This window comes from Lutra lutra, chromosome X, assembly GCF_902655055.1.
Source record: "Lutra lutra chromosome X, mLutLut1.2, whole genome shotgun sequence".
NCBI classification, from domain to species: Eukaryota; Metazoa; Chordata; class Mammalia; order Carnivora; family Mustelidae; genus Lutra; species Lutra lutra.
The window spans coordinates 1,906,449-1,934,139 of NC_062296.1; the positions used below are offsets into that span (position 1 = coordinate 1,906,449).

A 27,691-nucleotide genomic window follows, 5' to 3' on the forward strand; every position below is an offset into this window, starting at 1 on the left:
TGGGTGCAATGTCGTCACAGGAACCCTGACATGCTGAACTTTCGCAGCTGAGACCAGATGGGAGTCAGAAAGAGTCAAAGATAGTGAGAAGAATGCCAGCCACCGTTGCTGGCTAGAAGACCGAGAGGCCTCAAGGAGCTAGGTTCTGCCAACAACCTGAACGGAGAATCTTCGGGAGCCTCTAGATGAAAGCCGGTCCACTTGACGTCTTTGTTGTGTTTTGGTTTTGTTTCAAAATTATTATAGAGTCACGGGAAGTTCCAAAGACAGTAGAGGGCCCTGTATGGACCCTTCCCCCAGCTTCCCCCAGTGGTGACAGGACTCCCCTTTCTGCCTCTATGGATTTGCCTTTTCTGGCCTTTCCGACAAATGGAATCATACAGTGTGCGACCTTTGGTGTTTGGCTTCTTTGACTAAGTATAATGTTTCCAGAGTTCATCTGTGTTGTAGCATCTGTTCATGCTTCTCTCTTTTTCACGACCGAATAGTACTCCATCATGCGGAGGGACCACCCTGTGTGTGTCCGTGCGTCTGTTGATGGACATATGGGTTCTTTTCACTTCTTAGCGGTCATGAATAAATCTGCTATAAGCACTCATGGGTAAGATTTTGAGTGGCCATATGCTTTCATTTCTCTTGGGTGTATACTTAGGAGTGAAATTGCTGTGCCATATGATAACTCTGTATTTAACTTTTTGAGGAACTGCCAAAATTATCTGTAGTGACGGCACCATTTACATTCCCACCAGCAATGAGCGAGGTGCCAACTTCTCCATGTCCTTGACGACATTCGTTATTCTTCTTGTTGTTGTTATTTGTCAGTAGTCCTTTTAGTTATAGGTACCTTCGTGGGTAGGAAGTAGTATCTTGTGATTTTGATTTGCATTTCCCTAATGTCTAGTGATGCTGAGCATTTTTTCGTAAACTCAGGGCACATGGTGGACGGTCTTCAGAGAAGTGGCTGTTCAGACCTGTTGCCCCTTTTAGTCGGGTTATTTGTGTTTTTCTTATTGAGTTGTAATGTTTCTTTATATATTCTAGGTACAAGTCACTTATTGGCTACATGATTTGCAGATAAGTTCCTCCATTTTATGGATCGTTTTTCGGTGGTGTCTTTTGCATCACAGAGCTGTGTATTCCAATTTATTTTTTATTATGTTGCTTGTATTATTGGTACCACAGTTAGGAAACCATTGCCTCTTTCAAGGTCATGAAGATTTATGCCTAGGTTGTTTTTTTTTTTAAAAGGAGTTCTATAGTTTCAACTCTTTTTTTTTTTTTAAAGATTTTATTTATTTATTTGTCAGAGAGAAAGCAAGCAAGGGAGTGAGCACAAGCAGGGAGAACAGCAGGCAGAGGCAGAAGCAGGCTCCCTGCTGAGCAAAGAGCCCAACGTGGGACTCCATCCCAGGCCCCTGGGATCAGGACCTGAGCCGAAGGCACACGCTTAATGACTGAGCCACCAGAGCTTCCAAAAAGTTTGAACTCTTACATTTAGGTTTACGATCCATTTTGAGTTAATTTTTGTATATGGTGTGGGGTGCGGGGGGTGGGGGTGGTCCAACTTCATTCATTTGCATGTAGCTATCTTGCCAGTCTTGTTGAAACTCAGTTGGCCATAGCAGTATGGGTTTATTTCTGGGCTCTCAATTCTATTCCATTGATCTGTGTGTCTGTCTTCGTGCCAGTATTGCACAGTCTTGATTCCTGTAGCTTTGTGGTAAGTTTTAAAATCAGGAAGTGTGAGTCCTCCCACTTTGTTCTTTTTGAAGATTGTCCTAGCTATTCTGGGTCCCTTGAATTCCCATATGAATTTTAGGATTGGCTTGTCAATTTCTCCAAAAAAAAAAAAAAAAAAAGAAAAGAAAGAAAAAGCCAGCTGGAATTTTGATAGGGATAGTGTGGAACTTGTAGATCAGTTTGGAAAGTATTGTCATTGTAACAATAGGTCTTTTGATCCATAAATAAGAGATGTGTTTTTATTTACACAGATCTTTAATGTCTTTCAATAGTATATGGTTGTATAAGACTTGCCCTTCTTTTTTTTTTTTTTTTTTTTTTTTTTTTAAAGATTTTATTTATTTGTCAGAGAGAGAGAGGAGAGCGAGCGAGCACAGGCAGACAGAATGGCAGGCAGAGGCAGAGGGAGAAGCAGGCTCCCCGCCAAGCAAGGAGCCCGATGTGGGACTCGATCCCAGGACGCTGGGATCATGACCTGAGCCGAAGGCAGCTGCTTAACCAACTGAGCCACCCAGGCGTCCCTAGAGACTTGCCCTTCTTTTGTGATGCTTATTCCTGGGTATTTTTTTCTTTTTGATGCCATTATAAATAGAACTGTTAATTTCATTCTGGATTGTTCCCTCATAGTGTACAGAAATACAGGCAGTTTTTGTATATTGGTCTAGAATTCTGCAATTTTGCTGAACTTGTTTATTAGCTCTGACAGTTTTTTTGGTTTTTTTTTTTTTGTGGATTCCTTTGGCTTTTCTTTATACATGATTGTGTCATCTGTGAATAGAGAATTTTTTCGCCCCCTCTCCATGGCAGACACTCTTTTGTTATCATTTGGTTGCCTTTTCTTAACACTGTAACTCTTCTAGTAGCTGCCTCTGTATCCGTAGATAAGGGATTTCCACAGCTACTTCTTCATGTAGCCATTGAGACCTTCTCTATCCACTGCCTGCCGAGAGCTGAGGGCTTGACTTCCTTGCCCAGTAAACACGCAGCAGACTCAAGATCTCTGACTGACTCCACTCGTCCTTCGCTGAGTCCTCTTCTAGGTTTAAGGAAGGGGTGCACGAAGCAAAGGACTCAGGGGCTCGTGGAGCTCGTGGAGCGGTCCTGCCAAATGGATGTCCCTGGGCTCCTGGACTGACTCGCTTCACACAGGCCCCTCCACAGGAACCAGGACATACACTGGACTGCCCCCAGGGGACCAAAGGTGGCTTCCTGTTTCAGAGCGAGTGTTCATTAACTAGACTCATCCAATCAGAGTCTCCCTCTGGACTTTGAACCTGGAGACTGAGTTGGTCAAATGATGGTGGGCACATGGTTGAAAGTCTGGGTCGTGCTGGTCCCATGGCCAAAGATAGGGGAGTGGGGAGTGAGGAAGGGGGTGGTTCTGGCCACAAGCCTCGGTGATCCCAGCCGCAGGAAAGGCTCTGTGCGCAGTAACCCCGAGAGGGTCTGGGGAAACAGCAAGAGGGCTAGAGTTCGAGAGGTATGGGGTCTGATGACACAGTACGCAGGCAGGAGGGGCTGGCACAGACAACAAAACTGGTGAGGACTTCACTTTCCAACCTTGGTGAGGGGCATTTGGGATAATGAAGAAAGTGCTGTGCCAGGAGCTAAAAGCCCCACATTTGGAAGGACAGCCCTGCGCGGGGTGACCTTGAGAAGCCACCCGACCTTCTCAGATTGGATTTCTTCATCTGCATTCTTTCCTTTTGTTTTATTTCTCCGTGCCCTGGGATGAATTATGCCTCCCCAGGCCTTCTTCCCTTCCACAGGGTTATGAGTGGCCCGTGCATGGGCAGCAGCTCCGGCCTCCCTGTTTTCCACAGTCTCGAATTTATTAGCAGACATCAGGGGACAGTCTCAACCACCTGCTCCCTGACACCCCCCCACTTATGAGGTTCCTGTGGCTGCCATTAACAAATGACCACAAACTGTGTGGCTTAAATAACAGCTATCTCTTCTCTCATGCTTCTGGAGGCCAGACATCTGAAATCAAGGTATCTGCAGGGCTGGCCTCCCTCCGGAGGCTCTAGGAGAGGATCCTTCTCCGTCTCCTAGCTTCTGGTGGCCCCAGGAATCCCCGGGCTTGTGGCCCCATCACTTTAGTCCCTGCTTCTGTCTTCAAGTGGCCCACGGGTCAGGGAGGCCACCCATGAGATGGACGTGGGTCAGGATGTCCCCATCAACCTCCAGTCTGGCGGGAGGGCCTCCGGTGTGCAGAATTAGAGCGGGGCTCTCCACCTGCACCCCTAGACTGGGTGTCCCGCATCTCCAGCACTCTGCTCAAGCTTTCCCCACCGAGCTATTTACACAGCTGGGGCGTTCTCCCTGTCTTCTCGCGACCCAGGCTGCCTGGGCCTTTCTCTAGCACAGTGCTGCCAGCCTCGCTGCAGCTGTCCCGCTGTTGCTGTCCCGCTGGCTTCTCAGCTTCTGCTCCATGGGTTTGTGAGTTCACTCGTCCACGTGGAGCCTTAGCGCTCTGAAGAACTCCCCGGCTACGTAAACGGCTCGTGGTCCCTCCACCAGTGCTGCTTTGCCCCCTGACTCTCTTTGCTGGCCAGTCTTCTGGCTCTTCTTTATGAAAATCCCTTCTTGCCATGGGGGGTTTTGTCCTTGATGGCACAATTGTCCATGACCTTTTTTTTTTATTGCAGCTTTATTGAGATATAATTCACACACCATAAAACCCACCCATTGAAACTGTCTAGTGCAATGGTTTTTAATATGTTCACAGAGTTGTGCAACTCTCACCACAATCCAGTTCCAGAACATTCTGATCACTTCCCTTTGAGCAGCCACTTCCATCACTCGCCCAGCCCCACAGCCAGCCCCTGGCACCCATGGGTCTACATTCTGTCTCTGGATTTGTAGCGCTTGTCCATGCATATCTAGCGCCGGGCGGGTTTTCAAACCCTTGTGCGGACTTTCAACATTGCAGAGGTCTGCCTTGGTCACACGCAAGCCCCCGGGGGTGTTCAGAGCTTGCTCAATCTTTCTCTTTACTGAGCCTGTTTTTACTCAAAACTTTGAAAAAGGAAAACATCTCAGGTAGTAGTAGATTAACCAAAAGCTATAATCCCTACAGTGTCTCCACTGGTCCGGCAACTCCCACCTTCATTAATAAGACTGAGCCCTGGCCCGCCCGGTAAACAGAGCCCTGTCCAGGTAGTGTGGCTCTGGCAGGCTCGGAGAAGGCAGGGCCCCAATCAGGCTTTGGTTTCACAAAGGTTGCTTTGTCTGGAGCATGTGGGGTGGGGGAGGAGGGCAAGGCTCCAGAAGGGAAACCCTGTCTGCTTCATCCCAGCACCAGGCCCGAGCCCCGCTCATGCAGGCGCTCTGTCAATGAGGGAAGGAGGCAGGGGGCCAGGAGAGTGGGGGTGAGGGATCCTCCAGAGGAAGGTGTTTGGGGCAGGAAGGAGCGTGTCGTGGTCACTCTTCAGAAACAGGATTGACCTCCCACCCCAAATTTGGTTTGGCCAAGAGGGCACCGCCCCGGCCAAGAGGTTACAGAAAGATTCCTTACTCATGCGCTGAGGCTTTCTGGGGATAGTGGGGCAAGTCCCCAGCCTGGCCAGAAAATGACTTGGGAGGGCACAGCGAGGAGACTGGCGGGGTTCTGTGTCATGGCTTGTGCTAGGGCAGGGGTGAGGGCTCCTGCGTGCGGTTTGAACTCCCCTCTGGTGCCAAGGAAGGGAGCACTCCAGCTTTCTCCGGAGCTTGCCCAGATGTGGGGCACAAGTGGACAGGGAGGGTGAGGCTTCAAAGCTGTCAGCACTGAGAATTTAAAACAAGGAGCAACCGGTGCTGCTGGATGGAGGCAGCTTGGAAGCAGCACGTGACCTTGGTGGGCGCCGGGGTCTGAACGCGCCCCTCCTCTGAGCTCACAAGGTGTGACCCTGATGCTCTGGGCTGGGGCCACCTGATCGGGTCCTGAGGGCGGAGCCTCAGGAATGGAACCTGTACCCTTATCAAAGAGACCCCGGAGAGCTAGTGTGCCCGTTCCACCGTGGGAGGCACAGTGAGAACTTCACTTTCTGCAAACCGGGGGAGGGTTCTCACCAGAGCCCACCCATGCTGACACTCTGATCTTGGATTTCCAGCCTCCTGACATTTGAGAAAGAGATGTCTGTTGTCTATCCATCACCTAGCCTGTGGTATTTTGCTCTAGTAGCCCGAGTGGGCTAAGATGAGGGTGGTGTGGGAGGGGGACAGTCTCACCCAGCGGGGGCCGGGCGCGGGGGGGGGGGGGCAAGGGCGGGGCAGGCAGCAGGCTGTGGAGTTCAGGACATATGTGGCTTCAGAGCTTGCATAGTCCAGAAGGGTGGGAGGGCAGAGGGCAGCAGAAATGGGGAGGTGGTTGGGACAGCCAGTGGGGAGAGTTCGGAGGCCCAGAAGGTGTTTGTGGAGAGCTGGGGAGAGGTGGGGAAGAAGGGGTGACAGTGGAGTGAGGTTCTCAGGTTGCAAGAAGGTTCCGAGGACACACAACAGGACTGGACTTGGATGAAGGGGCTCCTCATGACCACCCTAGGGCGAAGGCCACTGGGGAGGAGGTGGGCAGGGTGAGCACTTTGGAAATCCTCCCCTGTCCTTGAAGACCAGTCAGGCTTTCCAGTGGTCCGGCCTCTGTACCCAAAGGCCCCTCCCCATTCTCTGCTTCATCCTTTGAGCCTCGGCCTGAGCCCCGGCTCGCTCCCTCGCTCATTAGGTGAGGAGGAGGCCGGGCTGTACTCAGTGGGAGGCGCACAATAAAGGTTAGATAAGGCGGCCTTGGCAAATACCATAGAATCCCCTTCCCATAGAATTGTCCGCCCCTCCTGTATTGATCATCTTCTCCATACAGGGCCTGGAGATAATCCCCGGGGCAAGGTCAGGGGATGGTGGGGGCGGTGAGGGGGGGCGGGGGGATGCCACCTTTGGGAGGGGTGACAGGAAGGGAGGGCCCATGCAGTGGGTGTAGCTTGATGGTGGGAGAGGAAGCCCTGCCTAGAGGTTTGCTGGCTCCCACTGGTGGCTAGTGAATTATTCATTTGTCAACCACCTTGTCCAGGCTGCTTGCCGGGAGGGTGCCCTGTGACCCAGGGTTTTTAAAAATTAATGTGTTCATTGAGTCATTCCCTTGACTCACGTTCATGGGCGCCTGTTACTTGCTGAGCCCAGATTCTTCACACCACAAAAGGCCCAGGGCGGGGAGGAGGAATTCAAGCTGTGCTGTTTAACCCGCAAACACAGGGGGCAGAGAGGTGACAGGCAGGCCACTGGGCCAGGGCCCGGAGGGAAGAGTGAATGAGACGACTTGGGCGTGTGGACGTGTGTGCGTGTGGTGCGGGGATTGCCCGATGTGTGTGTACATTTGCATGTGAGTGTGGGGAGGGGTGTGCGTGTGCTGGTGCTCTGGGTGGTCTGGGTTTCAGCCTCAGCTGGGGGACAGCAGTGACAGAGTGCTCAAGGCATGACAGGTGTTAGCACAGGGGCCTCGGGGCCCCGAGTCCCTCCATACATATGCACATGGGTACATGTGGGCAAGCACGCGTGTGCGCGCACACGCATGCACCCACACACGCACAGGTACTCAGCCCAGAGGGCCTGGGCCTTGCCTCAGACAGGGAGTCGGGGAGAGGGGTTTGGGGCAGGAATCCCTTCACTGGGCAGAGCTTGTGTGAAGACCCTTAGGCGGGAGGTTATAACTTCCAGGGAGTTGCACAAGGGTGTTGCCATGAGTGGCAGAGTGGTGAGATCTGAGGCTGGTCAGTTGACAGGGTGACTCCCTGAGAACTGGCATGTTAGGCTAAGGCCTCAGCCTTCTCCTGAGTGTAAGGGGTTCTGGGAGATGGGAGGCAGGGCAGAGCCCGTCAGGCTTACATTTTAGGAGGCTCGCTCTGGCTGGCGGCTGGTGTTCCGGGCCAGACGGTGGCCCCCTAGGTTGTGATCCCTGGAAGCTGGGATCGGTGAAGAGTCTTTGCAGATGTGATCAAGTGAAGGGTGCAAGCTGAGATCACCCTGGATTTCCTCATTGGCTCTAAATGCAGAGACAAGTAAGAGGGGAGACACAGAGACACACAGAAGAGAAGGCCATGTGACAGCAGAGGCCTGCAGTGACATGGCCACGAGCCGAGGAACACTTGGGGCCACCAGCAGCTGGAACAGGCAAGGAAGCATTGTCCCCTGCAGAGAGAGAGTGGCCCTGCAGACACTTGGATGTTAGACTTCCGGCATCCAGAGCTGTGGGAGGATGAGTTCCTGTTGTTTTCAGTCCCTCGCTTCATGGTCATTTTGTTACAGTGGGCACAGGAAGCCAGCCACCATGGCTGGCGTGGAGAAAAAGACTTGGGGGGAGTTGAGTTGGGAGAGAGATGGGGGAGTGGAGGAAGGAGACAAGGCAGTCCTGGGTGGGTCAGGAGGTAGAGCCATCATGACCCTCACTGGGGGCCAGTCCCCTTGGCGGAAGAGCTTGGGAGCAGTGCCTCTTCCTCTCAAACTTCGAAGCTCTCTCAAATCATAGCAACCATCCGATGATACCGGAATGACCCGGATGACTGGGTCATTAGTTTGGGAGTCCCTCTGGTGCTCTATATCCCTAATGCCTGACGTGGGATACCCTGCTTGTGGAAGGCACACGGACGCAGGGTCCGATGGCATCGTGAGCTGGATATTCAACAACATTCATTCATTTAAGCTCCTAGTGTGCGTCAGCCTGGGAAGGTGAGCAGAAGCCAGATCACCAAGGGATGCAGAGGAAAATCCCAGAGGCAGGACCCCACAACACACTCGCTCTTCGCACATGTCCTCCGGGGCTCGTCCACCTGTCTGCAGACGCGGCAGATGCGAACGCGGGCACTGAGGATTTCTCCCGCTGGGAGTCGAAGACCAGTCACAGGCAAGCGCCCCTCGCCCCGGGGGCTGGCAGTCCCCACCGGCCGTCCCAGTCCCAAAGCACGCTGGGCCACCAGCCTGGAGCGACGCCCGAGTGGGACCGCAGGGACTTGCCGCTAAGATGCCCGGGGGTGCCCGTGACCTCGCTGCGCCCTAGCGACGCAGCCCAGCCAGTTCCGGCCGCGGGGTACCGGGCCGGCGGCTCTCGGGCCCGGGCGTAAGCCCCCCAGGGACCGGCCGGCGGTTCTCAAGGGCGAGGCGCGCGCCGTTCGGGGGCAGGTCGGCCGCCAGCCAGCCGCCGCCCGGCCCAGTCCGCGTCTGCGCCGGCGCCGGCGCCTGCGCGGAGCCGCGGAGTCATTTCCCCCGCCGCCGCCCGCCAACCCGGGGCAGGGAGCTGGGAGGCGGGGCGGCGCGGGCAGGGGCGGGCCGGCGGGGCGGCGGGGCGGCGGGGCGGGGCGGCTGGCCGCGCCCGCCGCGAGGACCCCCGGAGCCGGTGGCCGCGCGCTGGGGCCCCTTTTCCTTCTGGCGGGGGGTCCCGGGCCGCGGGCCTCATGGAGGCCGTTGGCCTGGACAGTTGCGGAGGGGGGTGCACGGCGCGGGGTGCCGAGGGGCGGCCGGCACCCGAGGCAAGGGTGCACTTCCGAGTGACGAGGTTCATCATGGAGGCAGGTAACCGCGCTGGGGAGAGGCCCGGCCTTGCGGGAACCCCCTTCCCGGAGCAGGGGACGCGCAGGACGGGCAGCGGGCGCGGCTGGACGGGGTGGGGGCGGGGAGAGGGCCGGCTCAGGGGTGCAGGCCCCTGCTTCCCGCCGCGCCCTGTGTGCTAGGCTTTGAGCTGCGAGGAGGACACACACGGTCACTACCACCTCGCGGACGGGCGCGCGGGCCCAAGGAGAGGACGTGGACAGGGACTGGCGCGAGCGACAAGGTGGTCGAATCCCAGCGCCCCGGGCTTGCTGCCCCCCCCCCCCCCGCGCCTTCAGGCACATCTGTCTCCCCGCGCCCTTGGTCTCGCGGAGCCTTTCGGGGGCCGCCGTTGGTGAGACTCATGACGGGCCCCGTCGGCGAGGTCCCGTCCCAGCGAGGACCCAGGCCGGGTGCCTCTCGGGTTCTGAAAACCCTTTCCAGGCTGTGTTCACGGAGGTGTTGGGTGCCCCTGCTTCCAAGGCGAGACAATGAGGCGAATCGGATCCCGTGGAAACACTGTATCTCTCTCTGGCAATAGTATCTGCTCGGGGGCGGCCGGTTACTTTTGATCTTTGTTACTTTGTGCACAGTCTGTGCCAGCGGGCTTTGGGCGAGTCGGCTTTCAAGTCCAAGTCGGCCGTCTGGGGGAAATGATGCAGGACCATTAAGCCCAGGGATGTGTACATTTAATTTCCAGGAAGTTGCACGAGGTCCGAAGAAGGATGGCGGTGGCCTCCCACAGGCTGCCATGCATCCGCTTGGAGGGTCCATGTAAACCAGGGCAGCGTGCTGCCCTTTGAGGACTTGCTACATGAAACAGGGCTTGGAGGGTCATGTGCAGCTATGGCTCCGTATCTGACGTCTCGGGACTGAAGAGTCTCGTGTAGGAACTGCCTATGTAACTGAAGTTTAAACCTTGACGTGCTAAAAGCTCTTCCAGGTACCACTCTCCAAGGACTTCTTTATAAAATGTGTTGCATATGCCCCTGCTCTCTGTGTGAGGCCAAACATGGGTCCTCCAAAGATGGCCCCATCCTAATCCCCCGAACCTGTGACCCTGTGACCCTCTGACTGTACTCCATGCAGCAAAGGAGATTTTGCAGCTGGGATTAGCATCTCGATATGGGGAAACTACCCTAGATTATTCACTGGGCCCAGGATAATCTCACCTGTCACATCCTTAGAGGTAGGAGTGACTGGCAGAGTGGAAGGCCGTGGAAGGCCGTGGAATGAGGGAAGCAGAATTAGAAGATGCTCCCCCTGACTTTGACAAGGGGGGCAGGGGCCACAAGCCAAAGACTGCAGGATGCCTGGAAGCTGGGAAGGGCAAAGAAGCATTCTCCCCTGGAGGCTCCAGAAGGAACCGACCCCCACCCTGCCCACACCTTGAATTTAGCCCCCCAGGACTCATTTCAGACTTCTGACCATGAGGACTGTAAGAGAAACAGTACGTGTCATTTGTGGTAATTCACTGCAGTAGCCCCAGGGAACTAAGGCACCATGGGGAGAGGATATTGACTGCAATCTTTTTTTTTTTAAAGATTTTATTTATTTATTTGACAGACAGAGATCGCAAGTAGGCAGAAGAGAGAGAGGAAGCAGGCTCCTTGCTGAGCAGAGAGCCCAATGTGGGGCTCGATCCCAGGACCCTGGGATCATGACCTGAGCTGACGGCAGAGGCTTTAACCCACTGAGCCACCCAGGCGCCCCTATTGACTGTAATCTTAATGACTGTTGGTTGCCCCCCACCTTCTTTCAGTCTGTTGGATGTCATTTAACCTTCTCTTGTTATCCCTGGTCACTGTGAATTTATATGGGTTCTGTTACCCCAGTGCAGTGATTTCCTTGGGAGCCATCCAGAGCTGAGATGGGGTGGGCTGGGCGTGGGGTTAAACGGTTAAATCAAACCACCACGGGTTCTGGTTTTTGAACCGTTCCCTTTTCTGTGTGTCGCTCTTCTTCCCTGGTACCTGCGGGGGCTGTAGGTTTTGCTTTTTTCCTGCTCTGCCTGCAGTTGCCTTTGGCAGTCACCCTGCAGGCAAGGAAACTGGGGCCGAGTATAATCTTTAGTTGTAACCCTGGGACTCTGTGGTGTCTGTTCGATGCTCAGAGGCCTTTTTCCCCTGCTGTCATCTTGGCAGGATTTTTGTTCCGTGAGCTGTGGGAGTGAGGGTGACCTCTGGTTAAATGGTTTCTGAGGCAGAAACAGACACACAACAGTGTGTGGTCCTTTCCAGAATGTTGTGCAGAGGCTGACATTCCAGGTGTGACCGGGAGGGCTTGACAGAAGTGTGGGGTCCGCAGTGCTGCTGGAGGGGACCTGCATTGGAGCATGAACCCCAGCGGCTTGTCAGCCCCGTAGAATCGGAGAGGCCTGGCTTGAAACCTCTCAGATAGAGGACCCAGTGCAAGACCCAGCAGCCGCGGCCAGCCGGGCTCCGGGTCCTGTCTGAGCAGGGCTGTACGCCCTCAGGGCCCCACTCGGCAGCTGCAGCCCTGCTCCGGCAGAGGGTGAGCCTGGCCTGAGCTCTCCCGCCTGCTTTCTCTTGGTAGGAGTCAAGCTAGGGATGCAGTCCATTCCCATCGCCACTGCTTGTACCATTTACCATAAGTTCTTCTGCGAGATCAACCTGGACACCTACGACCCCTACTTGGTCGCCATGTCTTCCCTTTATTTGGCTGGCAAAGTGGAGGAACAGCACCTGCGCACTCGGGACATCATCAATGTGTCCAACAGGTAATAGCTTCCAGGCCAGGCCCTTTGGGAGGACTCACTGGTGTTCACCCAAGTGGGAGGGCAGAGAAGGGTGCCGCTGAGCCCCGACCTCCAGTGACAGCGGTCAAGCTCAGAAGGAAGGCCAGGGTGGTCCTGAGCCAGGGCGAGAAGCACGGCAGCAAAGGCAGGCGCGTTCCTGTGTCACAAATGGGGTGAGTGGACGAGAAGCCGGGGCTGGGTTAAGGGATGTCTCAAAGGCCCGAAAGAGTGTAGGGGAGCTGGGGTCCTGGGGAGGGGAGCATGGCTAGAACATAGGGAGCTTGGAGAGATGTGTCAAGATTCGTCTGGAGTTTTAGGCAGGATGGATGGAACCAGTTGTGTTCTGTGGGACCCGCAGGACCTTCCCAGGCAGGGGAGGGTGTGGACCCAGTTGGGCAATTATTTTATTAAAATGGTGTGGGAAACCAAGTCAGAATCGCTAACAGGCATCTCTTGCCTGGTGTGGGCATGGTGCTCTGTGGGCAGCCCCCGTGGGTCCAAGCAGCTGTGTTCCTATTGGGGAAAGATATGGGGGTCCGGCCAGGCTGCACTGAGACCCAGGGGGCCCAGCAGTTTGTGGAAAGTTACTGACTAGCAGTATGGCGTAACCTTTCTAGAAACTAATCATTAGGAAAGAAAACAGTTTTGTGCTGCTTCTCTTTTAATCAACAGGTAACAGAAAGAGCACTCCCTGCCCCCTAAGCATGACAGGTTCATAGTGTACCATGAAAGCCTAAGAGAAAAACTGGAGAGGGAACCAAGGGAGAGCCGCAGGAGTCCACCTGTAATTGCCAGGTCCCTGGCAGGGGGTGCTGGTAGAGGGGAAATTGTCTGGACCGCTAATTAGACAGGAGCACCTGGGTGGGGTTCTATGGTGAAGTTGCAGAAGGATCGAGAAACTAGGAAGGCTGAGTCATTGGCAGAGAATTTTGATCACTTGAGTGTGAATCCTGTTCTCTTACATCTTGGTGATCATGCGTAGGTGGAAGTGTTGTGGATATATATGGCGTAAATAAGGACAGAAGGATCTGGAACAAAGGAAAGACAGTCTGGGAACATAAAGCTGAACTACATTTATTCTTCTGTGTATAGCGACCCCATGACATGTTTTAGGACCTTCCTTGGGCCCAGAGTAGGAGTCCTGGGCGTTGCCATCCTGGGCGATAAACCCCGTCTCTGATCCCAGCTGACTGTGATGGGAAGCACGATCAGTTCAGGGTGTTGGAGCTTCGGTTCTCCTGGAGCAGCCGCAAAGAGCTCGTCTTTACGCTGGGCATGTTGCTGAGTGCTACGGGACAGCCCATGAGGGCCGAAACGAGGAGCTGGCTGTTCCTGTTTTTGTCCTCTGTCGTAGGCCTGTAGATGAAGAGTGACTTCTAAACCCGTCAGTAGAACCGGCCCCATCCATGGCAGAACCCTGGGGTTTGGGTCTGGACGCCAGGGGACTTGGGGGTCTCCCTGGGGGCACCTCCCCAGCCGCCGCGAATGCCGCTGTCTCTCCGCGCAGGTACTTTCACCCGGGCGGCGAGCCGCTGGAGCTGGACTCCCGCTTCTGGGCTCTTCGGGACAGCATAGTGCAGTGCGAGCTCCTCATGCTGAGGGTCCTGCGTTTCCAAGTCTCCTTCCAGCACCCGCACAAGGTACCTGCTGGGGGGAGTGGCAACCTTTTCTAGAGGCGTGAGCCTTTTCGTTCCTTATCCCGAGACGGCCCCCACCGAACGCTCCCAAACATGTGGGCCGTGAGAGGAAGAGCAGAGTTGCAGCCGGACACCGGGGCTCCTGCCTGTGCGCCGTGACTGGTCACGTGGCCCGGGTTTCCTCCGGCGGCTCTCATTTCAGCTTCTGCCTTTCGGCCCACTTGGCTGAGGCTGTGAGCTGGGACCCGTGTGACTCTGCAGCCCCACACAGATCGTGTGCTCAGCTAGCCACAGGGAAGCGGGGCTGCTTTCGTGATGCCCCAGGGTTCCTGTCCCCAAGAGCCGCTCCTCTGCCTCAGAGCTCACATGCCGCCCAGCTGTGCTTCGAGACCCATGAGAAGAGCTGAGTCACAGAGTCACAGAGTTAGGTGGGCGCACTTTTAACCGCTAGGAGCGCGGAAGCCCCAGTAGAACGGGTTCTGACGGCAGCAGAAGGGATATGTGAGACCCTCGGAGCACTTGGATGTGACACTTTGGGGGCTCCAGGCCCCCATGTGGGCAGCTTGGAAGGGTGGCCTGCAGGGCAGGATGTGGGGGTTGGGACAAGGGGGTTGGGACATGGATTGGGAATAGGATTTCATTTTGTTTTGAATTGAGACTTGCACTGAGGTGATTGTAGATGTGCAGTCGGAGGGAAGAGTGCAGAGATCCTGCCCGAGATGGACACTCTGTGCAGCCTCCCCGAGTGGAAACATTTCGCAGAACTCCAATGTGCCGGCAGGGGTGTCGGCACTGGGGCAACCCCACTGCCCTGCTGGGGACTCTCGGGGTGGCTGGGTGGTCATCTGCACAATTTCATTCCATATGCCCCTGCATATATCCGTGGCCACAGCTGAACTACAGAGCAACTCCCATCACCACGGCTCCTTACAGTCTCACCCCGGCCTTCTAGACGGCCTTTCTAATCCCGGAAACCCCTGGTAGAGATTTAAAATAGTCGTGTTTCCGGTCGGTCGCCTAATGCAGGGGAAGGCAGGAGCCGGCTGGGCTCAGGGTCTGGGGAGGAACAGCACCTGCCAAGGGGGCTGTCGGGTGGGGGAGTGGGGCTCAGCGTTGCCCGAGCCTAGCGCCCTTCTGTTCACGTCAGGTCGGGACGGGGTCTCCGGGAGCCGATGAGCCCCCCTTCCTGGCAGGCGGGGGTCGCATGCGTGTGTGTTCAGGCCTGTGCAGTGGGCTCGTCAGTGTGTTCGTGGGTCGGGCGGTTCAGCAAAGCGGCTGTCTTCCCAGAGCGGGGACAGATAGCTGAGCTGAAAAGCCGTTCTGAGTCTGCAGCCCAGCACTCCCGGAAAGCATGGTCGCCAGTCTTAGTCCGGAAAGCGGGCGTCCTGTCCCTTGGCAGCCCCTGGCCTGAGGCTGGGCACACGGGCGCCGCATTCTGTTTGGAAGATGAGGACGCTATTTCCGGAGCTTACGTTGAGTTGGGCAAGGGGATACGCAGAATGGTTTCTTTCTTTTTTTTTTTTTAAAGATTTTATTTATTTACTTGACAGAGAGATCACAAGTAGGCAGAGAGGCAGGCACAGAGAGAGAGAGGAGGAAGCAGGCTTCCCGCTGAGCAGAGAGCCTGATGCGGGGCTCGATCCCAGGACCCTGGGATCATGACCTGAGCCGAAGGCAGAGGCTTTAACCCACTGAGCCACCCAGGCACCCCCCCCCCTTTTTTAAAAGATTTTATTTATTTACTTGACAGCAGAATGGTTTCTGACGGCGGCTAGAGCAGGGCCAGGTGACGGAGAGGGACTGTGGTAGGGGTGGCCATCGAGAGAGGCTCGTGCAAGTTCCAGGAGCTGGGCCAGGAGTTGAGCGTGGGTGGGCACCCGGGCCCGGGCCCGGAGGGAGAGACCATTTCAGGCAGAGGGAGCCACGAATGCCAAGGCCGGAGGGGTTAGCAAGCTCAGCCTGTTTAAACGTGGTGGGAAGGTGGGGCGGCACAGGGCTTGGAGGCCAGTGGAAGGCACTGGGGCTTTTTTCTAAGGGACCCAGGGAGCTGTTGGAGGGCTTGAACAGAGAGATGACTTGATCTGGTTTGTGTTTTATTCCTATTGAGACAGCTTAGGGGCAGAGTGGCTGGTGGGCGGTGGGGTGGGGGCACAGTGCCTCTCAGCAAGGAGTCAGGTGTCCTGGGGGCTGGAGCCCCAAAGGCCCATTGGCTGACTGGTGTGTCTTTGCAGTACCTGCTCCACTACCTGATTTCCCTCAAGAACTGGCTGAACCGTTACAGCTGGCAGCGGACCCCCATTTCCATCACTGCCTGGGCCCTGCTGCGGGACAGCTACCACGGGGGGCTGTGCCTCCGGTTCCGGGCTCAGCACATAGCCGTGGCAGTGCTCCACCTGGCCCTGCAGGCCTATGGGGTGGAGGTGCCCGCCGAGGCCGAGGCCGAGAAGCCATGGTGGCAGGTGAGGTGACTGCTCAGTCTGCTGGTGTGTCCCCCTTTCCTTCGCCTGAGGACTCGTCCATGTTTCTTTGTAGGCACTGTCCAGGAAGGAAGATACGGGCTGCTTAGCAATACTGATGCTTGAACACACCCCGTCATGATTGTCTAAGGCAGGGGCTCTCCCCCTTGGCACCATGGACGTCTGGGGCTGGATCGTTTTCCATGGCGACACCATCCTGTGCTGCCCGGTAGACGCCCCAGTCGTGACCATCAGAGATGTCTCCAGACCTTACCGAGTGTCCCAGGGTGGGGGTCAGCCCCGGCTGTTGAATTGAGTGGGAGCTTGCCACAGATCTGAGGTTTCGTAAACTTGGATTCACATCGGAAGAAGTATAGGGGATCCTCTGAAAAGATGGGTTCATCATGGACAGGCAGATAGACGATAGATAGATGGACCGGTAGCTGACAGAAGGATAGAGGGGCGGACAGACAGATGGATGATAAAAGATGGATTGGCGGGTGGATGGCTAGATGGCAGACGACGAGGCTGAAGGTCACGAGATGGGCCGGCCTCCCACAGCACGGTTGGTAGAGCACGAGTCTGGGGGAAGGGCTGCCCTCGAGCTTCCCTGAGGAGGCCCCAGTTTCTCACAGTGGAATTTTGAGACCATTTCTGGTTTTCCCTTCCCCGTGCTAGACCTGAGTCTAGTTTGCTCTTCCTTTCGTGTAACACCTCGTAGTCCGGCCTGGCCCTGGAGGAGGGTCTCTGTGAGCGCTGCCCGCAGTCCCTGAGGGTTTCTCCTCCTTGGGCGCCCTCCCTCCCTGGCCAACCACCAGTGGCCAGAAGTCTTCTAAAAGGTGTCCTCTGTTTCCTGAAGAGAGGGGGCCCTCCTGGGTCTGCTCCTGGCACCCCCGCCCTTCCTGCAGCTCGTGGCTCCCATGGTGGCCCTCCTTTCCCGGCATTCCTCCCCCGGCAGGCCCTCTGCGGAGACCCGGCTCCTCCCGCTGTTCGTTCTCTTATCCTTCACTGTCTGTCCAACCCCTGCAGCTACCCAAGGTAGCAAGCACCGGGAGGTCAGGGATTTTGTCTGCTTTATCAGCCGCCCTAGGCCCGGTGCCTAGACCTGGCACATAGTAGGTGCTTGTGTGTCTTCGAGCAGACACGTCTGTGGCCCTGATCTCAGGTGAGACACACGTGCTCTGACAGCATGGGGTTGAAAGGGGTCTGCGTAGACAGAAAGTAGTGCTCTGTGCTGGGGTTTCTTGGGGACTTCCAGATCGTGTGACCATAGTGTTCCGGCTCTATGGGTGGTGGCAGAAGGGGCTGCCACTTCCCGGCCCTGCTCTCCAGGGGTGTGTGGTGGGCATGGCAGCCCCTGCCATCTTGGCTGCTTGGATCTGCGATTTCATCCCTCTTTCCCATTGTCTGGCTCTCCTCTGTGTGTCTGCCTTTCTGCTCTCCTTTCCTTTCCCCTGCTCCTGAGCGACCCTGGTCACCCCCTCACCGCCTCTGCCTCCCACTCCCTGCCCTCAGCAGGGGAGGTGCTGGGAGGCAGCCACCGCAGACCTGCTTTCTGGGCAGCACCGGCTTACAAGTGATTGTTAAGACTGGGAAGGGGTGGGGGGAAACTCGTTTCCACTCAGCTCTTCACCTTTTCCGCCTGGCTCTGGGCCATATGCACCAGGAGCATCCAGAATTGGGGGGCCTTTTGGGCTTGTGATGTGCAAGGACCAGTTGCCTTACGAGAAATGGCTCTGGATGATGCCTCCCTCACCGCCCCCCCCACAAACGCCTGCCCGCCCATCTGGCCCTGGATGCTGATGTCTGAGTTGGGAAATACTTTTCCTCCTTGTTCGCTCTCCTCCTTGCTCGCCACTCCCTGCAGCAACCGCCTCTCTGTTGTCGTCCCTTGTCCCCCGGGGGCTGGGGCTTTGCCATGCTGGTCAGGAGCCTTGGGAGGAGAGCGTGAGTGCGTCTCACCAGAAGCCTGCGGGTACTCGAGGGTGAGAGGGGCAGGCCTTTGTGCCAAGCTGTGTGGGGCCTCCGGGTGGACGAAGTACTGACTCTGGAGCGGGGGTCAGATGTCTGTCCTTATGGAGGCTGAGCACTGTTCCGTGGTACGGATGGGCCACGTTGTGACTGTGCATTCCTCCAGGGTGGCCTCTCAGATTGCTTCCACCTTTTGGCCTGGGACTACTTTTTAAATCTTTTCTTGGCTTGAGGTCCCCAGGAACACACAAGGAGTGAACCTTGGCAAGCAAGCCCAAGCCTGTATTTTGGAAGCATTGATTTTCCACCTAGAGTCTGGGGTGGGAGGGCCGATCTTCACGGCCAGGGTTTGGGATTTTCGGGCCACAGTTCCCTACCTGTGGCAGTAGCTTATGGAGGGCCCCGGATTTCTTTGGTGGCTGTGGAGGGGGTGGGCTCCCATCTAGTTTTTGCCCTGGCTTGACCCAAGGTCTTGACCCTACTGGTACCTTGGTTCCCCAGGCAGCAACCCCTGGGCCCAGGAGGCCACAGCATCTAACCGAGATCTCCTTGTTGTGCTTTTTATTTCCCATGTCATCAGGGGCCCCCGAGAGCACCCGCAGGCTCGATGCTTCACTAGGAGGGCTCGCAGAACTCAGAAGAGCCGTACAGCGGCTCCTGGTCACGGCCGTTGTGGTCAGTGACAGTGGAAGCACACAGTTCGGAATCGGCAAGGATGCAAGGAGCGTAGGGCGGGGGGCCGGGACAGACCAGGCGGGGGCGTGGGCTGGGCCGTTTCTCCCGCAGCCTGGGGTGACAGCCTGCCCCGGGCCCCGCCACCAGGGAGGCCTCCCTGAGCGGTGCTGTCAGGGGACTTGAGATCGGGGTCAGTCCCATGGGCCTGGAGCTCCCGTGGGGCTGACCTCGGATGCTCATCTCTGCCCCCTGCCCCCTCCCCGGAGGTGAAGCTAAGAGGTGTGGTCCAGCTCCGCCCCTGGGGGGACTGAGACCCTCTCATGGGGCAGGACATCCTGGGGGCCAGAGATCCTTTCCCCGGGGCTGGGCAGGGACCAAAACTTCCTTGGGAACATGTGGCGTTCACCCTGAGCTGCACACCCCTCTTGGTTTGGGCCCCTAGGGGTTCACCTGATGATTTTATAAGCTCTGCAGCACAGTCAGGAGCCTGGCTGGTCTAGGCTGTGGAACAGGTGCAGGTGTGCTCCAGGGCCAGCCCGGGGTGGAGTGCTGTTCAGTAGTTTAGCCTGTTTACTTTTGGAAATGAACCCCTGGCCCAGCTCTGTCACCAGCCCCCTGTCCTGTCTGGGCAGATGATCCCCGAGGCCTTTTCCATCTGGAGTGGTCTCTGCTTTGTGGTCAGCAAGGCTGGAAGTGGACAGGCTTTGCAGAGAGCTGCCGTCCTCTCTGATCGCCAAGCCTCTGTGCCATCCCCTGTACAGTGCAGTTTGGCGATTAGTGGCGGGTACCTTGTCTCTCACAGAGGGAGTCTAATCGGAACCTGTTTTCCTTCTCCTTTCTAGGTGTTTAGTGACGACCTTACCAAGCCAATCATTGATAACATTGTGTCTGATCTCATTCAGATTTATACCATGGACACAGAGATCCCCTAAGGCCCTGGTCCAGGCCTGCCCCAAGAAGCCCGGGATGCTCGGCTGCCTGGGGACGGCATCACCACGTCGCTGTGACGGCTGGTCCCCAGAAGACCAGCTGGGAGGACTGGTTTTGTGCTGCTGGAGACGGGCTGGTGAAGGCGATAACCTGCTGCCACTCTGATTCTCATGCTGACTGTCCCCGGCAGCTGTGGTCCAGACAGTGATGGGCACTGTGCCTCCTGCGGGCAGGTCGGGGTGCACCAGGGGAAGGGCCCCCCCAGGCATCCATGTCTGCTTCTGTCCTTTGAGAGGACGCTGACTGCAGTTGAGGTGTGACGTCATTGGAAGCAAAATCAAAGAACAGACGAGACTGACTGTACCCTTGGGGATTTTTTAAAGCCAGATTTATAGGAAGTATGAATGTGCAACACAGATGGAATTTTATTTTGTATAATAAAAGATGATACAAATCATCGGAGACGCCCTGTCTTTGCTCTGTGGCCCAGGCTGCTCTGGGGGCTCTCCAGCCTCGGTTTCCCCAGAAGTGCTCTCCCTGGATGGAATTGCCCCTTGTGCCTCCACTGCTTTCTGAGGCCCTGGTGTCTGAGTGTGTGCTCACATCCTGGTGGTGTTCCCGAAGGAGTCCCCATGTCCTCCCTCCTCCACTGGGACATCTGCAGAACTTGGCGCCCGTCCCATTCAGTGAGCGAGCATCAGTTTTGGAGAGAGGGACTGGGGAGCATCACTTGGGTTCCCCAAACCCAGATCTGACCAAAATGTAACTAGAAAGTACTTGACAGTTTTTTCTTAAGTGTGAAGCCAGGGAGTCTGGACGGAGAGCCTGGAGAACCTTGGCCACGACACACTCCTGACCCACTCAAAGGGCAGTTCTTCCAGAAGACCTGCTTTTGGGTGCGTTAGAGAAACAGAGCAGCCTAGGTTGTTGTGGGAGCTGGCCAGAATGCTGGGGTCCATCCGGCTGCCGCCGAATGCTCGTCTCTAGTGGAGGAGACACACGGAGGTGTCCCACACTGGTCACAAGTCAGGCGGCCTGGCTTGCTTGAGTTTGCTTAGCAACCGTCTTCTTTGTCTTCAGGATGAGAGATCGGAGTAAATGTCCACTCTTCTACTGTGTCCTTTCCATATCTGTCCGCCCAGCGCAACCGGGAGCTCTTTGAGGACAAGGCTGGTGCTCGGAGCCGGGGCTCTGAGTGCGGAGCGGGTGGCGAGGAGTTAGCTCTTGCTCTCACTGCTCCTTTCTGTCTTCCGCTATTTTTTTATTTTTTATTTTATTTTATTTTTTTATTTTTATTTTATTTATTTATTTTTATTTGACAGAGAGAAATCACAAATAGAGAGTCAGGCAGAGAGAGAGAGAGAGGGAAGCAGGCTCCCTGCTGAGCAGAGAGCCCGACGCGGGACTCGATCCCAGGACCCCGAGATCATGACCTGAGCCGAAGGCAGCGGCTTAACCCACTGAGCCACCCAGGCGCCCCTGTCTTCCGCTATTTAAAGAGGACCTTTTCTGCCTCGTGCACTTCCTCCCCACAGGCTGGGCCCCTGCATCGCCCTCTGGACCCCAGCCTCGCCCGTCCCACCCTGACCTGGCGCTGCCCTTGGCCAGTGCCTGTTGCTGGTCTGAATGGAATTGGGTAACAGATGTTTCACTTTTGGATTCTCTGTATTCTCTCCCATGACCAGATCACAGGTTCTTATAGAAGCTTCCATTTCTTCGGCTCTCTTAAGGTTGAGCTCCAGAGAGGCAGCCTGCCCCCACACACTTGATGTGAGGTCATTTGCTCAGCTCTCAGAAAGCAGAGCGCCCTGCCCTGGTGGGAGGGCTGGGTGGAGGGTATGGGAGAACCCTCTGGAGAGTTCTCTCCAGATGCGCTTGTTTCCGTCTGTTTGCTCCCCACCCCTGTCCCAGGACTTACCAGAAAGAAGGGAAGATGGCTGGCTAAAGCTCTCTGGGGATTTGGTGAACATCCCCGCCCCGGCTTGAGGGCCCTGTTTCCGAACCGGGAAAGAGTGGCTCCGGAGGCTCTGGTCTGGGGTTCCGGGGCAGGCTCTGGAGATTCCCGTAGCTCTGGGTTTCCTTTTATGATGACTGCATAGCAGGCCCCTTCTTTTCTTTCTATGGGACTCAGTTTCCCACTTAGTATATAGAGCAGGTTGGACCAAATGATCCCAGACTGGGATTGCTGATCACTCGTTTCATTTTTTATTTTATTTTTTTCTGATTGCTATTTTAAAATCCCTTAATCCACCCTTGTGCCTGTCGTGCTGCTTGGTGGGACTTGCAGGCCTCGCATGCTGGCCTCCGGGCCTGTCCTGTCAGCACTTACCCCGTGGGGGTTGTCTCTGTTTCCCTGATGCAGCTGGGGCTGGGAGCTCCCCCTTCTGCGTCATCATCATCGGGAGGGAGATGGAGGAAAGGCGCTGGTCAGCAGTGAGGGATGGTGATGAGATTTCCTAAAACCCAAAGCTTCCAGGAGCTTCTTAGTCCAGAGCACATCTTAATTACTGTAAAGTGATAAACGGGTGGAAGGAGGGGGCAATCCGGGTTCTATGAGGAACTTGGCTGGTCTCTCCCTTTCCAGCCACGGTTGAGTGAATGGTGTCCCTAAAAGGATGTGTCTATGTCCCAACTCCTGGAACGTGGGGATGGGTCCTTGTTTGAGAATAGGTTCTCTGTAGCTATTGTCAGTATGAGGTGAGATCCTATGGGGGTAGGCTGGGTCTGGATCCGAGATGACTGGTGTCCTTCTAAGATGCAGCGGTGACCCGTGCGGAGGGAGGAGGCGGCGGGCCGGTGGTGGCAGGAGGAGTGGCGCCCACCAGCCAGGGCAGGCCAAGGACTGTGGCGACCCCAGCCGCTGGAAGACTCAAGGAAGGATCAGCCCCCAGAGCCTTCGGGAGGGGGAGGGCCGCCCTGCCCAAACCTGGATTCCTGCCTTCTGGCCCCCGGAGCAGGGGGGTGGGTGACGGCCTTGTTATTTTAGGCCCCCGCCCTGCTGACCCCCTCCCCGCCACCACCATTGTCAACTCCTACCGGGTCTTCCTCAGACTCCTGGGCTGCACCTTTGCTCCCAGGGGTGCTCCTGGGTGGTGAACTGTCGGCCAGCTTTGTGCAGGGATGGGTACTGTAGTGCTGCCCAGTTGTCTCCCATGGCAGAAATTAGCGATGTGGGGGGGGGGTGCGTAACACCCTCTGTAAGGTGCCAGCTCCCTGCCCAAGGCATGGAGCCCCCATCTAGACTTGCTTGGCCTTACGATTCAAGGTGGACTCCTACCTCCGTGAAGCAAGGGCTCTTTGCTATTTGTCTGCTGTTTGCTGTTACTGGTCTTTCTGCCTTTTTTAGACATATGGGCTCTGGTGGTTGGGAGGGAACTTGGAAGCCATTTTTCTCCTTTCTTGGCAGCTTCCCTGGAAAAGGCATCCACTGGCGTTGCCAAGTTTGAAGGGGTGATGTGTGGAGTGACGAAATGGAAACACAGGCAAAGGCGATGTGGGTAGTCTTGGCCTGGTTGCCGTGGTGGTCATTTGCAAGTTTTGGACCAGAGCTGCCTTTGTGGTTCTGCTGGCAGAGTAGAGGGGCTGGGTCGCAGGGCACAGTTGTCCCCCGCTGTAGGTGTGCGAAGGGATGGAGAGGGGAATGACCTGGCGAGCAAGTGAATGACAGAAATAATGGGTTTTCTTTCCCCGGCTTTGCCTTAAAGAGGAATTCTGGGGCGCCTGTGTGGCTCAGTGGGTTAAGCCGCTGCCTTCGGCTCAGGTCATGATCTCAGGGTCCTGGGATCGAGGCCCGCATCGGGCTCTCTGCTCAGCAGGGAGCCTGCTTCCCTCTCTCTCTCTCTCTGCCTGCCTCTCCGTCTACTTGTGATCTCTCTCTGTCAAATAAATAAATAAAATCTTTAAAAAAAAAAAAGAGGAATTCTGATTACACCCTTTGTGCACTGCTGGTGGTGGTGGGGTTTCAAATGGTGCAACCGCTTTGGAAAACAGTTTGGCAGCTCCTCAAAAAATTAAACCTAGCATTACCAGATGACCCAGCAATCGCACTTCTGGATGGAGACCCAAAAGCAGGGACTCAACCAGGTGTTTGTACACCCGTGTTTGCGGCAGCGTGATTCACAGTAGCCCAAAGGTAGAAGCGATCCAGGTGTCCCCTGGTGGATGAGTGGATAAAGAAAATACGGTCTAGCCATACAATGGAATGTTCTTCAGCTTTAAAAGGCAGGAAATTCTGACACAGCCTACAAACACGCATGAAGCTTGAGGACGCGGTGCTGAGCGACATCAGCCAGTTTCAGTTACTGTCTGCCTGCACTGCTGCAGGTTTCCGAGAGCGGTCAGACCCCAAGAGACAGAAAGGCCGGTGGGGCATGGGACGAGGAATTAGTGTCCAATGTGAGCAGATTTCAGTTTGGGGAGATAAAAGTGCTCTGCAGATGGATGGGGGGGATGACTGTACAGTACCGTGAAAGTACTTCATGTCATTGCTTAAAACTGGAATGTGACTTTTATGGTGTGTGTATTTTGCCGCAATCAAAAGAAAAAAAAATGTGCATTTGGGTTGGTGGCTCCTGCCCTCACCTTCCTTGGAGGACGCCGGCCTGGACCTTCAGGTGAGGCCCCTCTGGGTCCAGACAGTTAGACGACCGCCATGCAAACCTTCGCTAACAGTGCCTCTGACCCCCTCAGGGCAGGCAAGCCCTTTCTTCCTTCTAGAAGGGTGGACCGGTGACTGCACACCCGGGGTGGGGGTGGGGGGCTCTACCATCCCTGGGGCTCATCTCAGTGGTGGTGAAGCAGATGAAGACACCTCCTTTTCATTGCAAATGAGAATTCACCAACTAATAAATCACACATGTTACCCAGACTGGGACTATAGGAGCCTTTCATTTTTTTTTTTTAATACACAGAAATTTTGGTCTATTCTTTAAATTAGGAAATTCAACTACAGACTTTAATTTATTATGCATCTGGTCTTCCTCATTAAGATAATTTTTGTTCTTCTTTATAACAGGCAGATAAGAATGTAAAACATATTTAATAACTGAACACAGCTGACCAAGCCATTCCGTATTATATGCTCGATAGAGGGGGGCTTCTTCACAAGATAGGTCCCTTAGCCAGAGTGACAATCGGAGGTCACAGCGCCCCTTTTCTGAACCCCATACCCCGAGGAAAGGCAACCTAGGGACTAAACAATGGACACACACAGGAGGCAACTTTGTACAGCAGCAGTGAGGGCGGTTGGTCTATGCTGACCGTTCGTTCTACTGAGGTGTCTCTAACAGGGAATGAAAAGAAGCCCATGAGCAGAGCATACGCCCCTTATCTTCTTCAGTTGAAAGATTTCCAATTTTATTTCTAGTTTAAGAACACACAGACCCTCAACAGATTGAGTTGCCCTTTTTGTTGTTTAAACAAGGACATTAGGGAACAATTTACAAATGGATAACATTCTCAATGTGCCCTTTGGAATAAAGGGATGGCTTTAAGTTATCTGTAGCTGGCATTTTAAGTGGGATTTTCTTGTCTAACTGGAACTCCTTTGCCTGAGATTTGACTACTCCTGCTCAGCCTCAGGCCCAAGTGAGAGGCACAGGTCGGGCCTCAACTGCCTCTGGGCAAAACACGAGACAGCCGCGTTCCGCAGGTAAAGGACCCTCTGCGTTTTCTGCTTTTCCCTCCCTGGTTAGTGTGCATTCAGGGGAAACTGAGGCTTGGCACCAGGAGTGCCCATACGGCAGGGAGAGGTCCCCGAGGGAACCATCTGGGGAGCCCAGGCCCAGCTCTCCTGCCCGCAGACAGGGTGCTCCGCCGGCACGGCAAAGCTCACCTCCTCAGCCTTCTGGGCTCATGGGGCTGAGCCACAGGGGCCCCCAGGGGCTCTGCTCCCGCGTTGGCTTCCCCCATGTCCCCGTGGGTGGCTGCACACACAGAGCCACGCCTGCATGGGTCATACTTGTCCTTTAATGAGTGCTTTGGCAGGTGGTGACTGAGAACTGACCCCAGTCACTTGACGGACCCCTCGGCCCAACTTCTTGGTTGCGGTCACATCAGCTCCTCTTGGGTTTGGACAGTATCTCTTCCTCTGCCACTTTCTGCCTGACTCCTGGTGCTCTCCCCACCCCCATCCCACCTCCGGACCTGGCTCTCCTGGGGCTGCTTCGGGTTCCGGGTTCTCCCGAGGGGGCGGCAGCTGGGCATGGACAAAGAAAGCCCGCCAACCAGAATTCAGGACTTGGAGTTGAAACCGAAGGGCACGGGAAGCAAAACTCCCCTTTCCACCTACCGGAGGGGATCATTCTCACCAATACTTTGGTATTTTCCTTTTAAATAAAAAATTCCACCAAAAGGGTCCTGCTCCCATAGGCAGGGGTCTCAAAGCGCGAAAGTTCCAATTCTAACCGCCCCGGCCTCGTGTCTCTCTCCCCGACCTTCTCAGGAATCTGCACAGCAACACTCCCAGGAACCGTGCGGGAGGGAGGACCGGGTCAGAGCACGGAGGCTGGGCGGAAGGTGGGGGGCAGCGGTGGGGGGGCCAAGCAACCGAAAAGATACTCTCTCAGTCCCGTTCCCTGAAAAAACCCTGCCTCAGTAAATAATGAAATTTCCAAAATGAAAACACCTGATAAGAGGAATGGAAATATCATGCTGATAAATAGCTCCTTATTCTTTAAATATGCATCGGGTCATATATGTACGTATATGTCTATACGCACACACACAGCTACACACACACACGCGCGCACACATACAGACCGCACGTGTGTCCTGGGGGAGGGGTGCTCCGTGGTGCAGGTCCCTTTGCGGGCGGCTCCCGGCGGGGAGGCGGGGGGCTGGCGAGGCATCCTGCGCGAACCTGTCGGTCCGCTCACTCTCTGGTGGGTGCGATGCAAGGCCCCATCAGCCGAGCGCAGCCCCCCGCCCCACCACACAGCCCGAACGGCGAACGTCTGGTGGAATTGTAGTGTTCGTTTAAAAAAAATGCTTCGATAGAAAAAAGGGAAACGCAGCTCTGCTCACGCTCTAGTTTCTCTCTCCTCCTCCTCAGTGCCAGGTAGGAAGCCTCGGGTGGAGCAGCCCCCGCGAGTGCCGCGCGAGCACCCCTGCAGCTGCCTTGGCCGTGCCCTCCTCGCAGGCCCGTGCTGGCTGGCCGCGAGCGCGTGTGTGCGGTGCGCGCTGAGAGCAGTTCCCCTAGAGGGACGTCTCCACGCTGTGGAGCGGGCTCCCGGGTCTGGAAGAAAACGCTGACGAGGTAGCTGTCTTGGTGCCGTGCGTGGTCAGGTAGATGCCGCTGTCTATGGCATTGTTGTTCTGGTTGGGGGCTGGGGGCGGGGGGGCCCGCAGGCGCTCCTCATTCTCGTCCACGTCCGTGTCATCGATGAGCGGGATGTTGTGGGTGTAGTCATTGATCAGAAACTCGGGCGTCGCCATGAAGTTATGAATGGAGGTCTTGGATTCCGGTTTCTCCAGGCCTTCGTAGAGCGAGCTACGGAATGCTTTCACCACCCGGATCTGGAGTGGGAGGTGGGAGGACAGGGGCACGAGGCGGGAGCAGGGAGGGAGGGTGGGAGCAAGGCAGGAAGGGAGGAAGGAGGGAAGGGAGGCAGCCAGGCAGGAAGGAAAGAAGGAAGGAAGGAGACAGTCAGTGGCGCTGGTGCTGGCAATTCCCACCCACGTCAGTGGTCCTTCCACAGGAACGGAGCAACTGGGGCCGCTCTGCCTGGTCGCGCTAAGGGCTCCCGGGACTGGGTCCACGTCTCGTCATCTGATCCACACGCAGGACAAGTGGCAGTGGCTTTCTCTAGGCCGACCCGGGCGGTATTTCGGAACTCGAGAGCGATCAGTGTGTGAGACTCTGGGCTGTTACCTCCCCTTTGCCAGCCCTGGGAAGGGGAGGACCAGCTGAGGGGGCCCTTGGGCCCTCTGGCAAATCTGAATTCCAATTTGGTGGAACAGGAAGATGATTTAAA

The 27,691-nt window shown here is 55.8% G+C and overlaps 2 protein-coding genes across 7 annotated transcripts in view; one reads left to right on the forward strand and one right to left on the reverse strand.

Annotated features, from left to right (window-relative positions):
* The first annotated feature begins 36 nt into the window (after positions 1 to 36).
* CCNQ (cyclin Q) lies at positions 37 to 20,177 on the forward strand. 4 transcript variants are annotated; one of them, XM_047716086.1, is made up of 6 exons: positions 9,140 to 9,276; positions 9,992 to 10,234; positions 11,848 to 12,031; positions 13,557 to 13,689; positions 15,918 to 16,145; positions 19,631 to 20,177. In XM_047716086.1, exons 3-6 carry the CDS (start codon positions 11,862 to 11,864, stop codon positions 19,718 to 19,720), a joined length of 621 nt encoding a protein of 206 aa, XP_047572042.1. In that variant the 5' UTR covers positions 9,140 to 9,276; positions 9,992 to 10,234; positions 11,848 to 11,861; the 3' UTR covers positions 19,721 to 20,177. The 4 variants fall into 4 exon arrangements, with proteins under 4 accessions (XP_047572043.1, XP_047572040.1, XP_047572041.1 ...); XM_047716087.1 differs by lacking the exons at positions 9,140 to 9,276; positions 9,992 to 10,234 and adding an exon at positions 37 to 185; XM_047716084.1 differs by lacking the exon at positions 9,992 to 10,234 and having other exon boundaries at positions 9,027 to 9,276.
* Positions 20,178 to 24,601: 4,424 nt separating this feature from the next.
* The window catches only part of ATP2B3 (ATPase plasma membrane Ca2+ transporting 3), a 58,432-nt gene continuing 55,342 nt past the window's right edge, over positions 24,602 to 27,691 (reverse strand). For 2 of the 3 annotated variants that reach the window (XM_047716331.1, XM_047716335.1), the window contains one exon: positions 24,602 to 27,233. In XM_047716331.1, coding sequence (XP_047572287.1) covers positions 26,913 to 27,233 — 321 coding nt within the window. In that variant the 3' untranslated portion in view covers positions 24,602 to 26,912. The remainder of the gene's footprint in view (positions 27,234 to 27,691) is intronic. The other variant, XM_047716332.1, reaches the window with a different exon arrangement.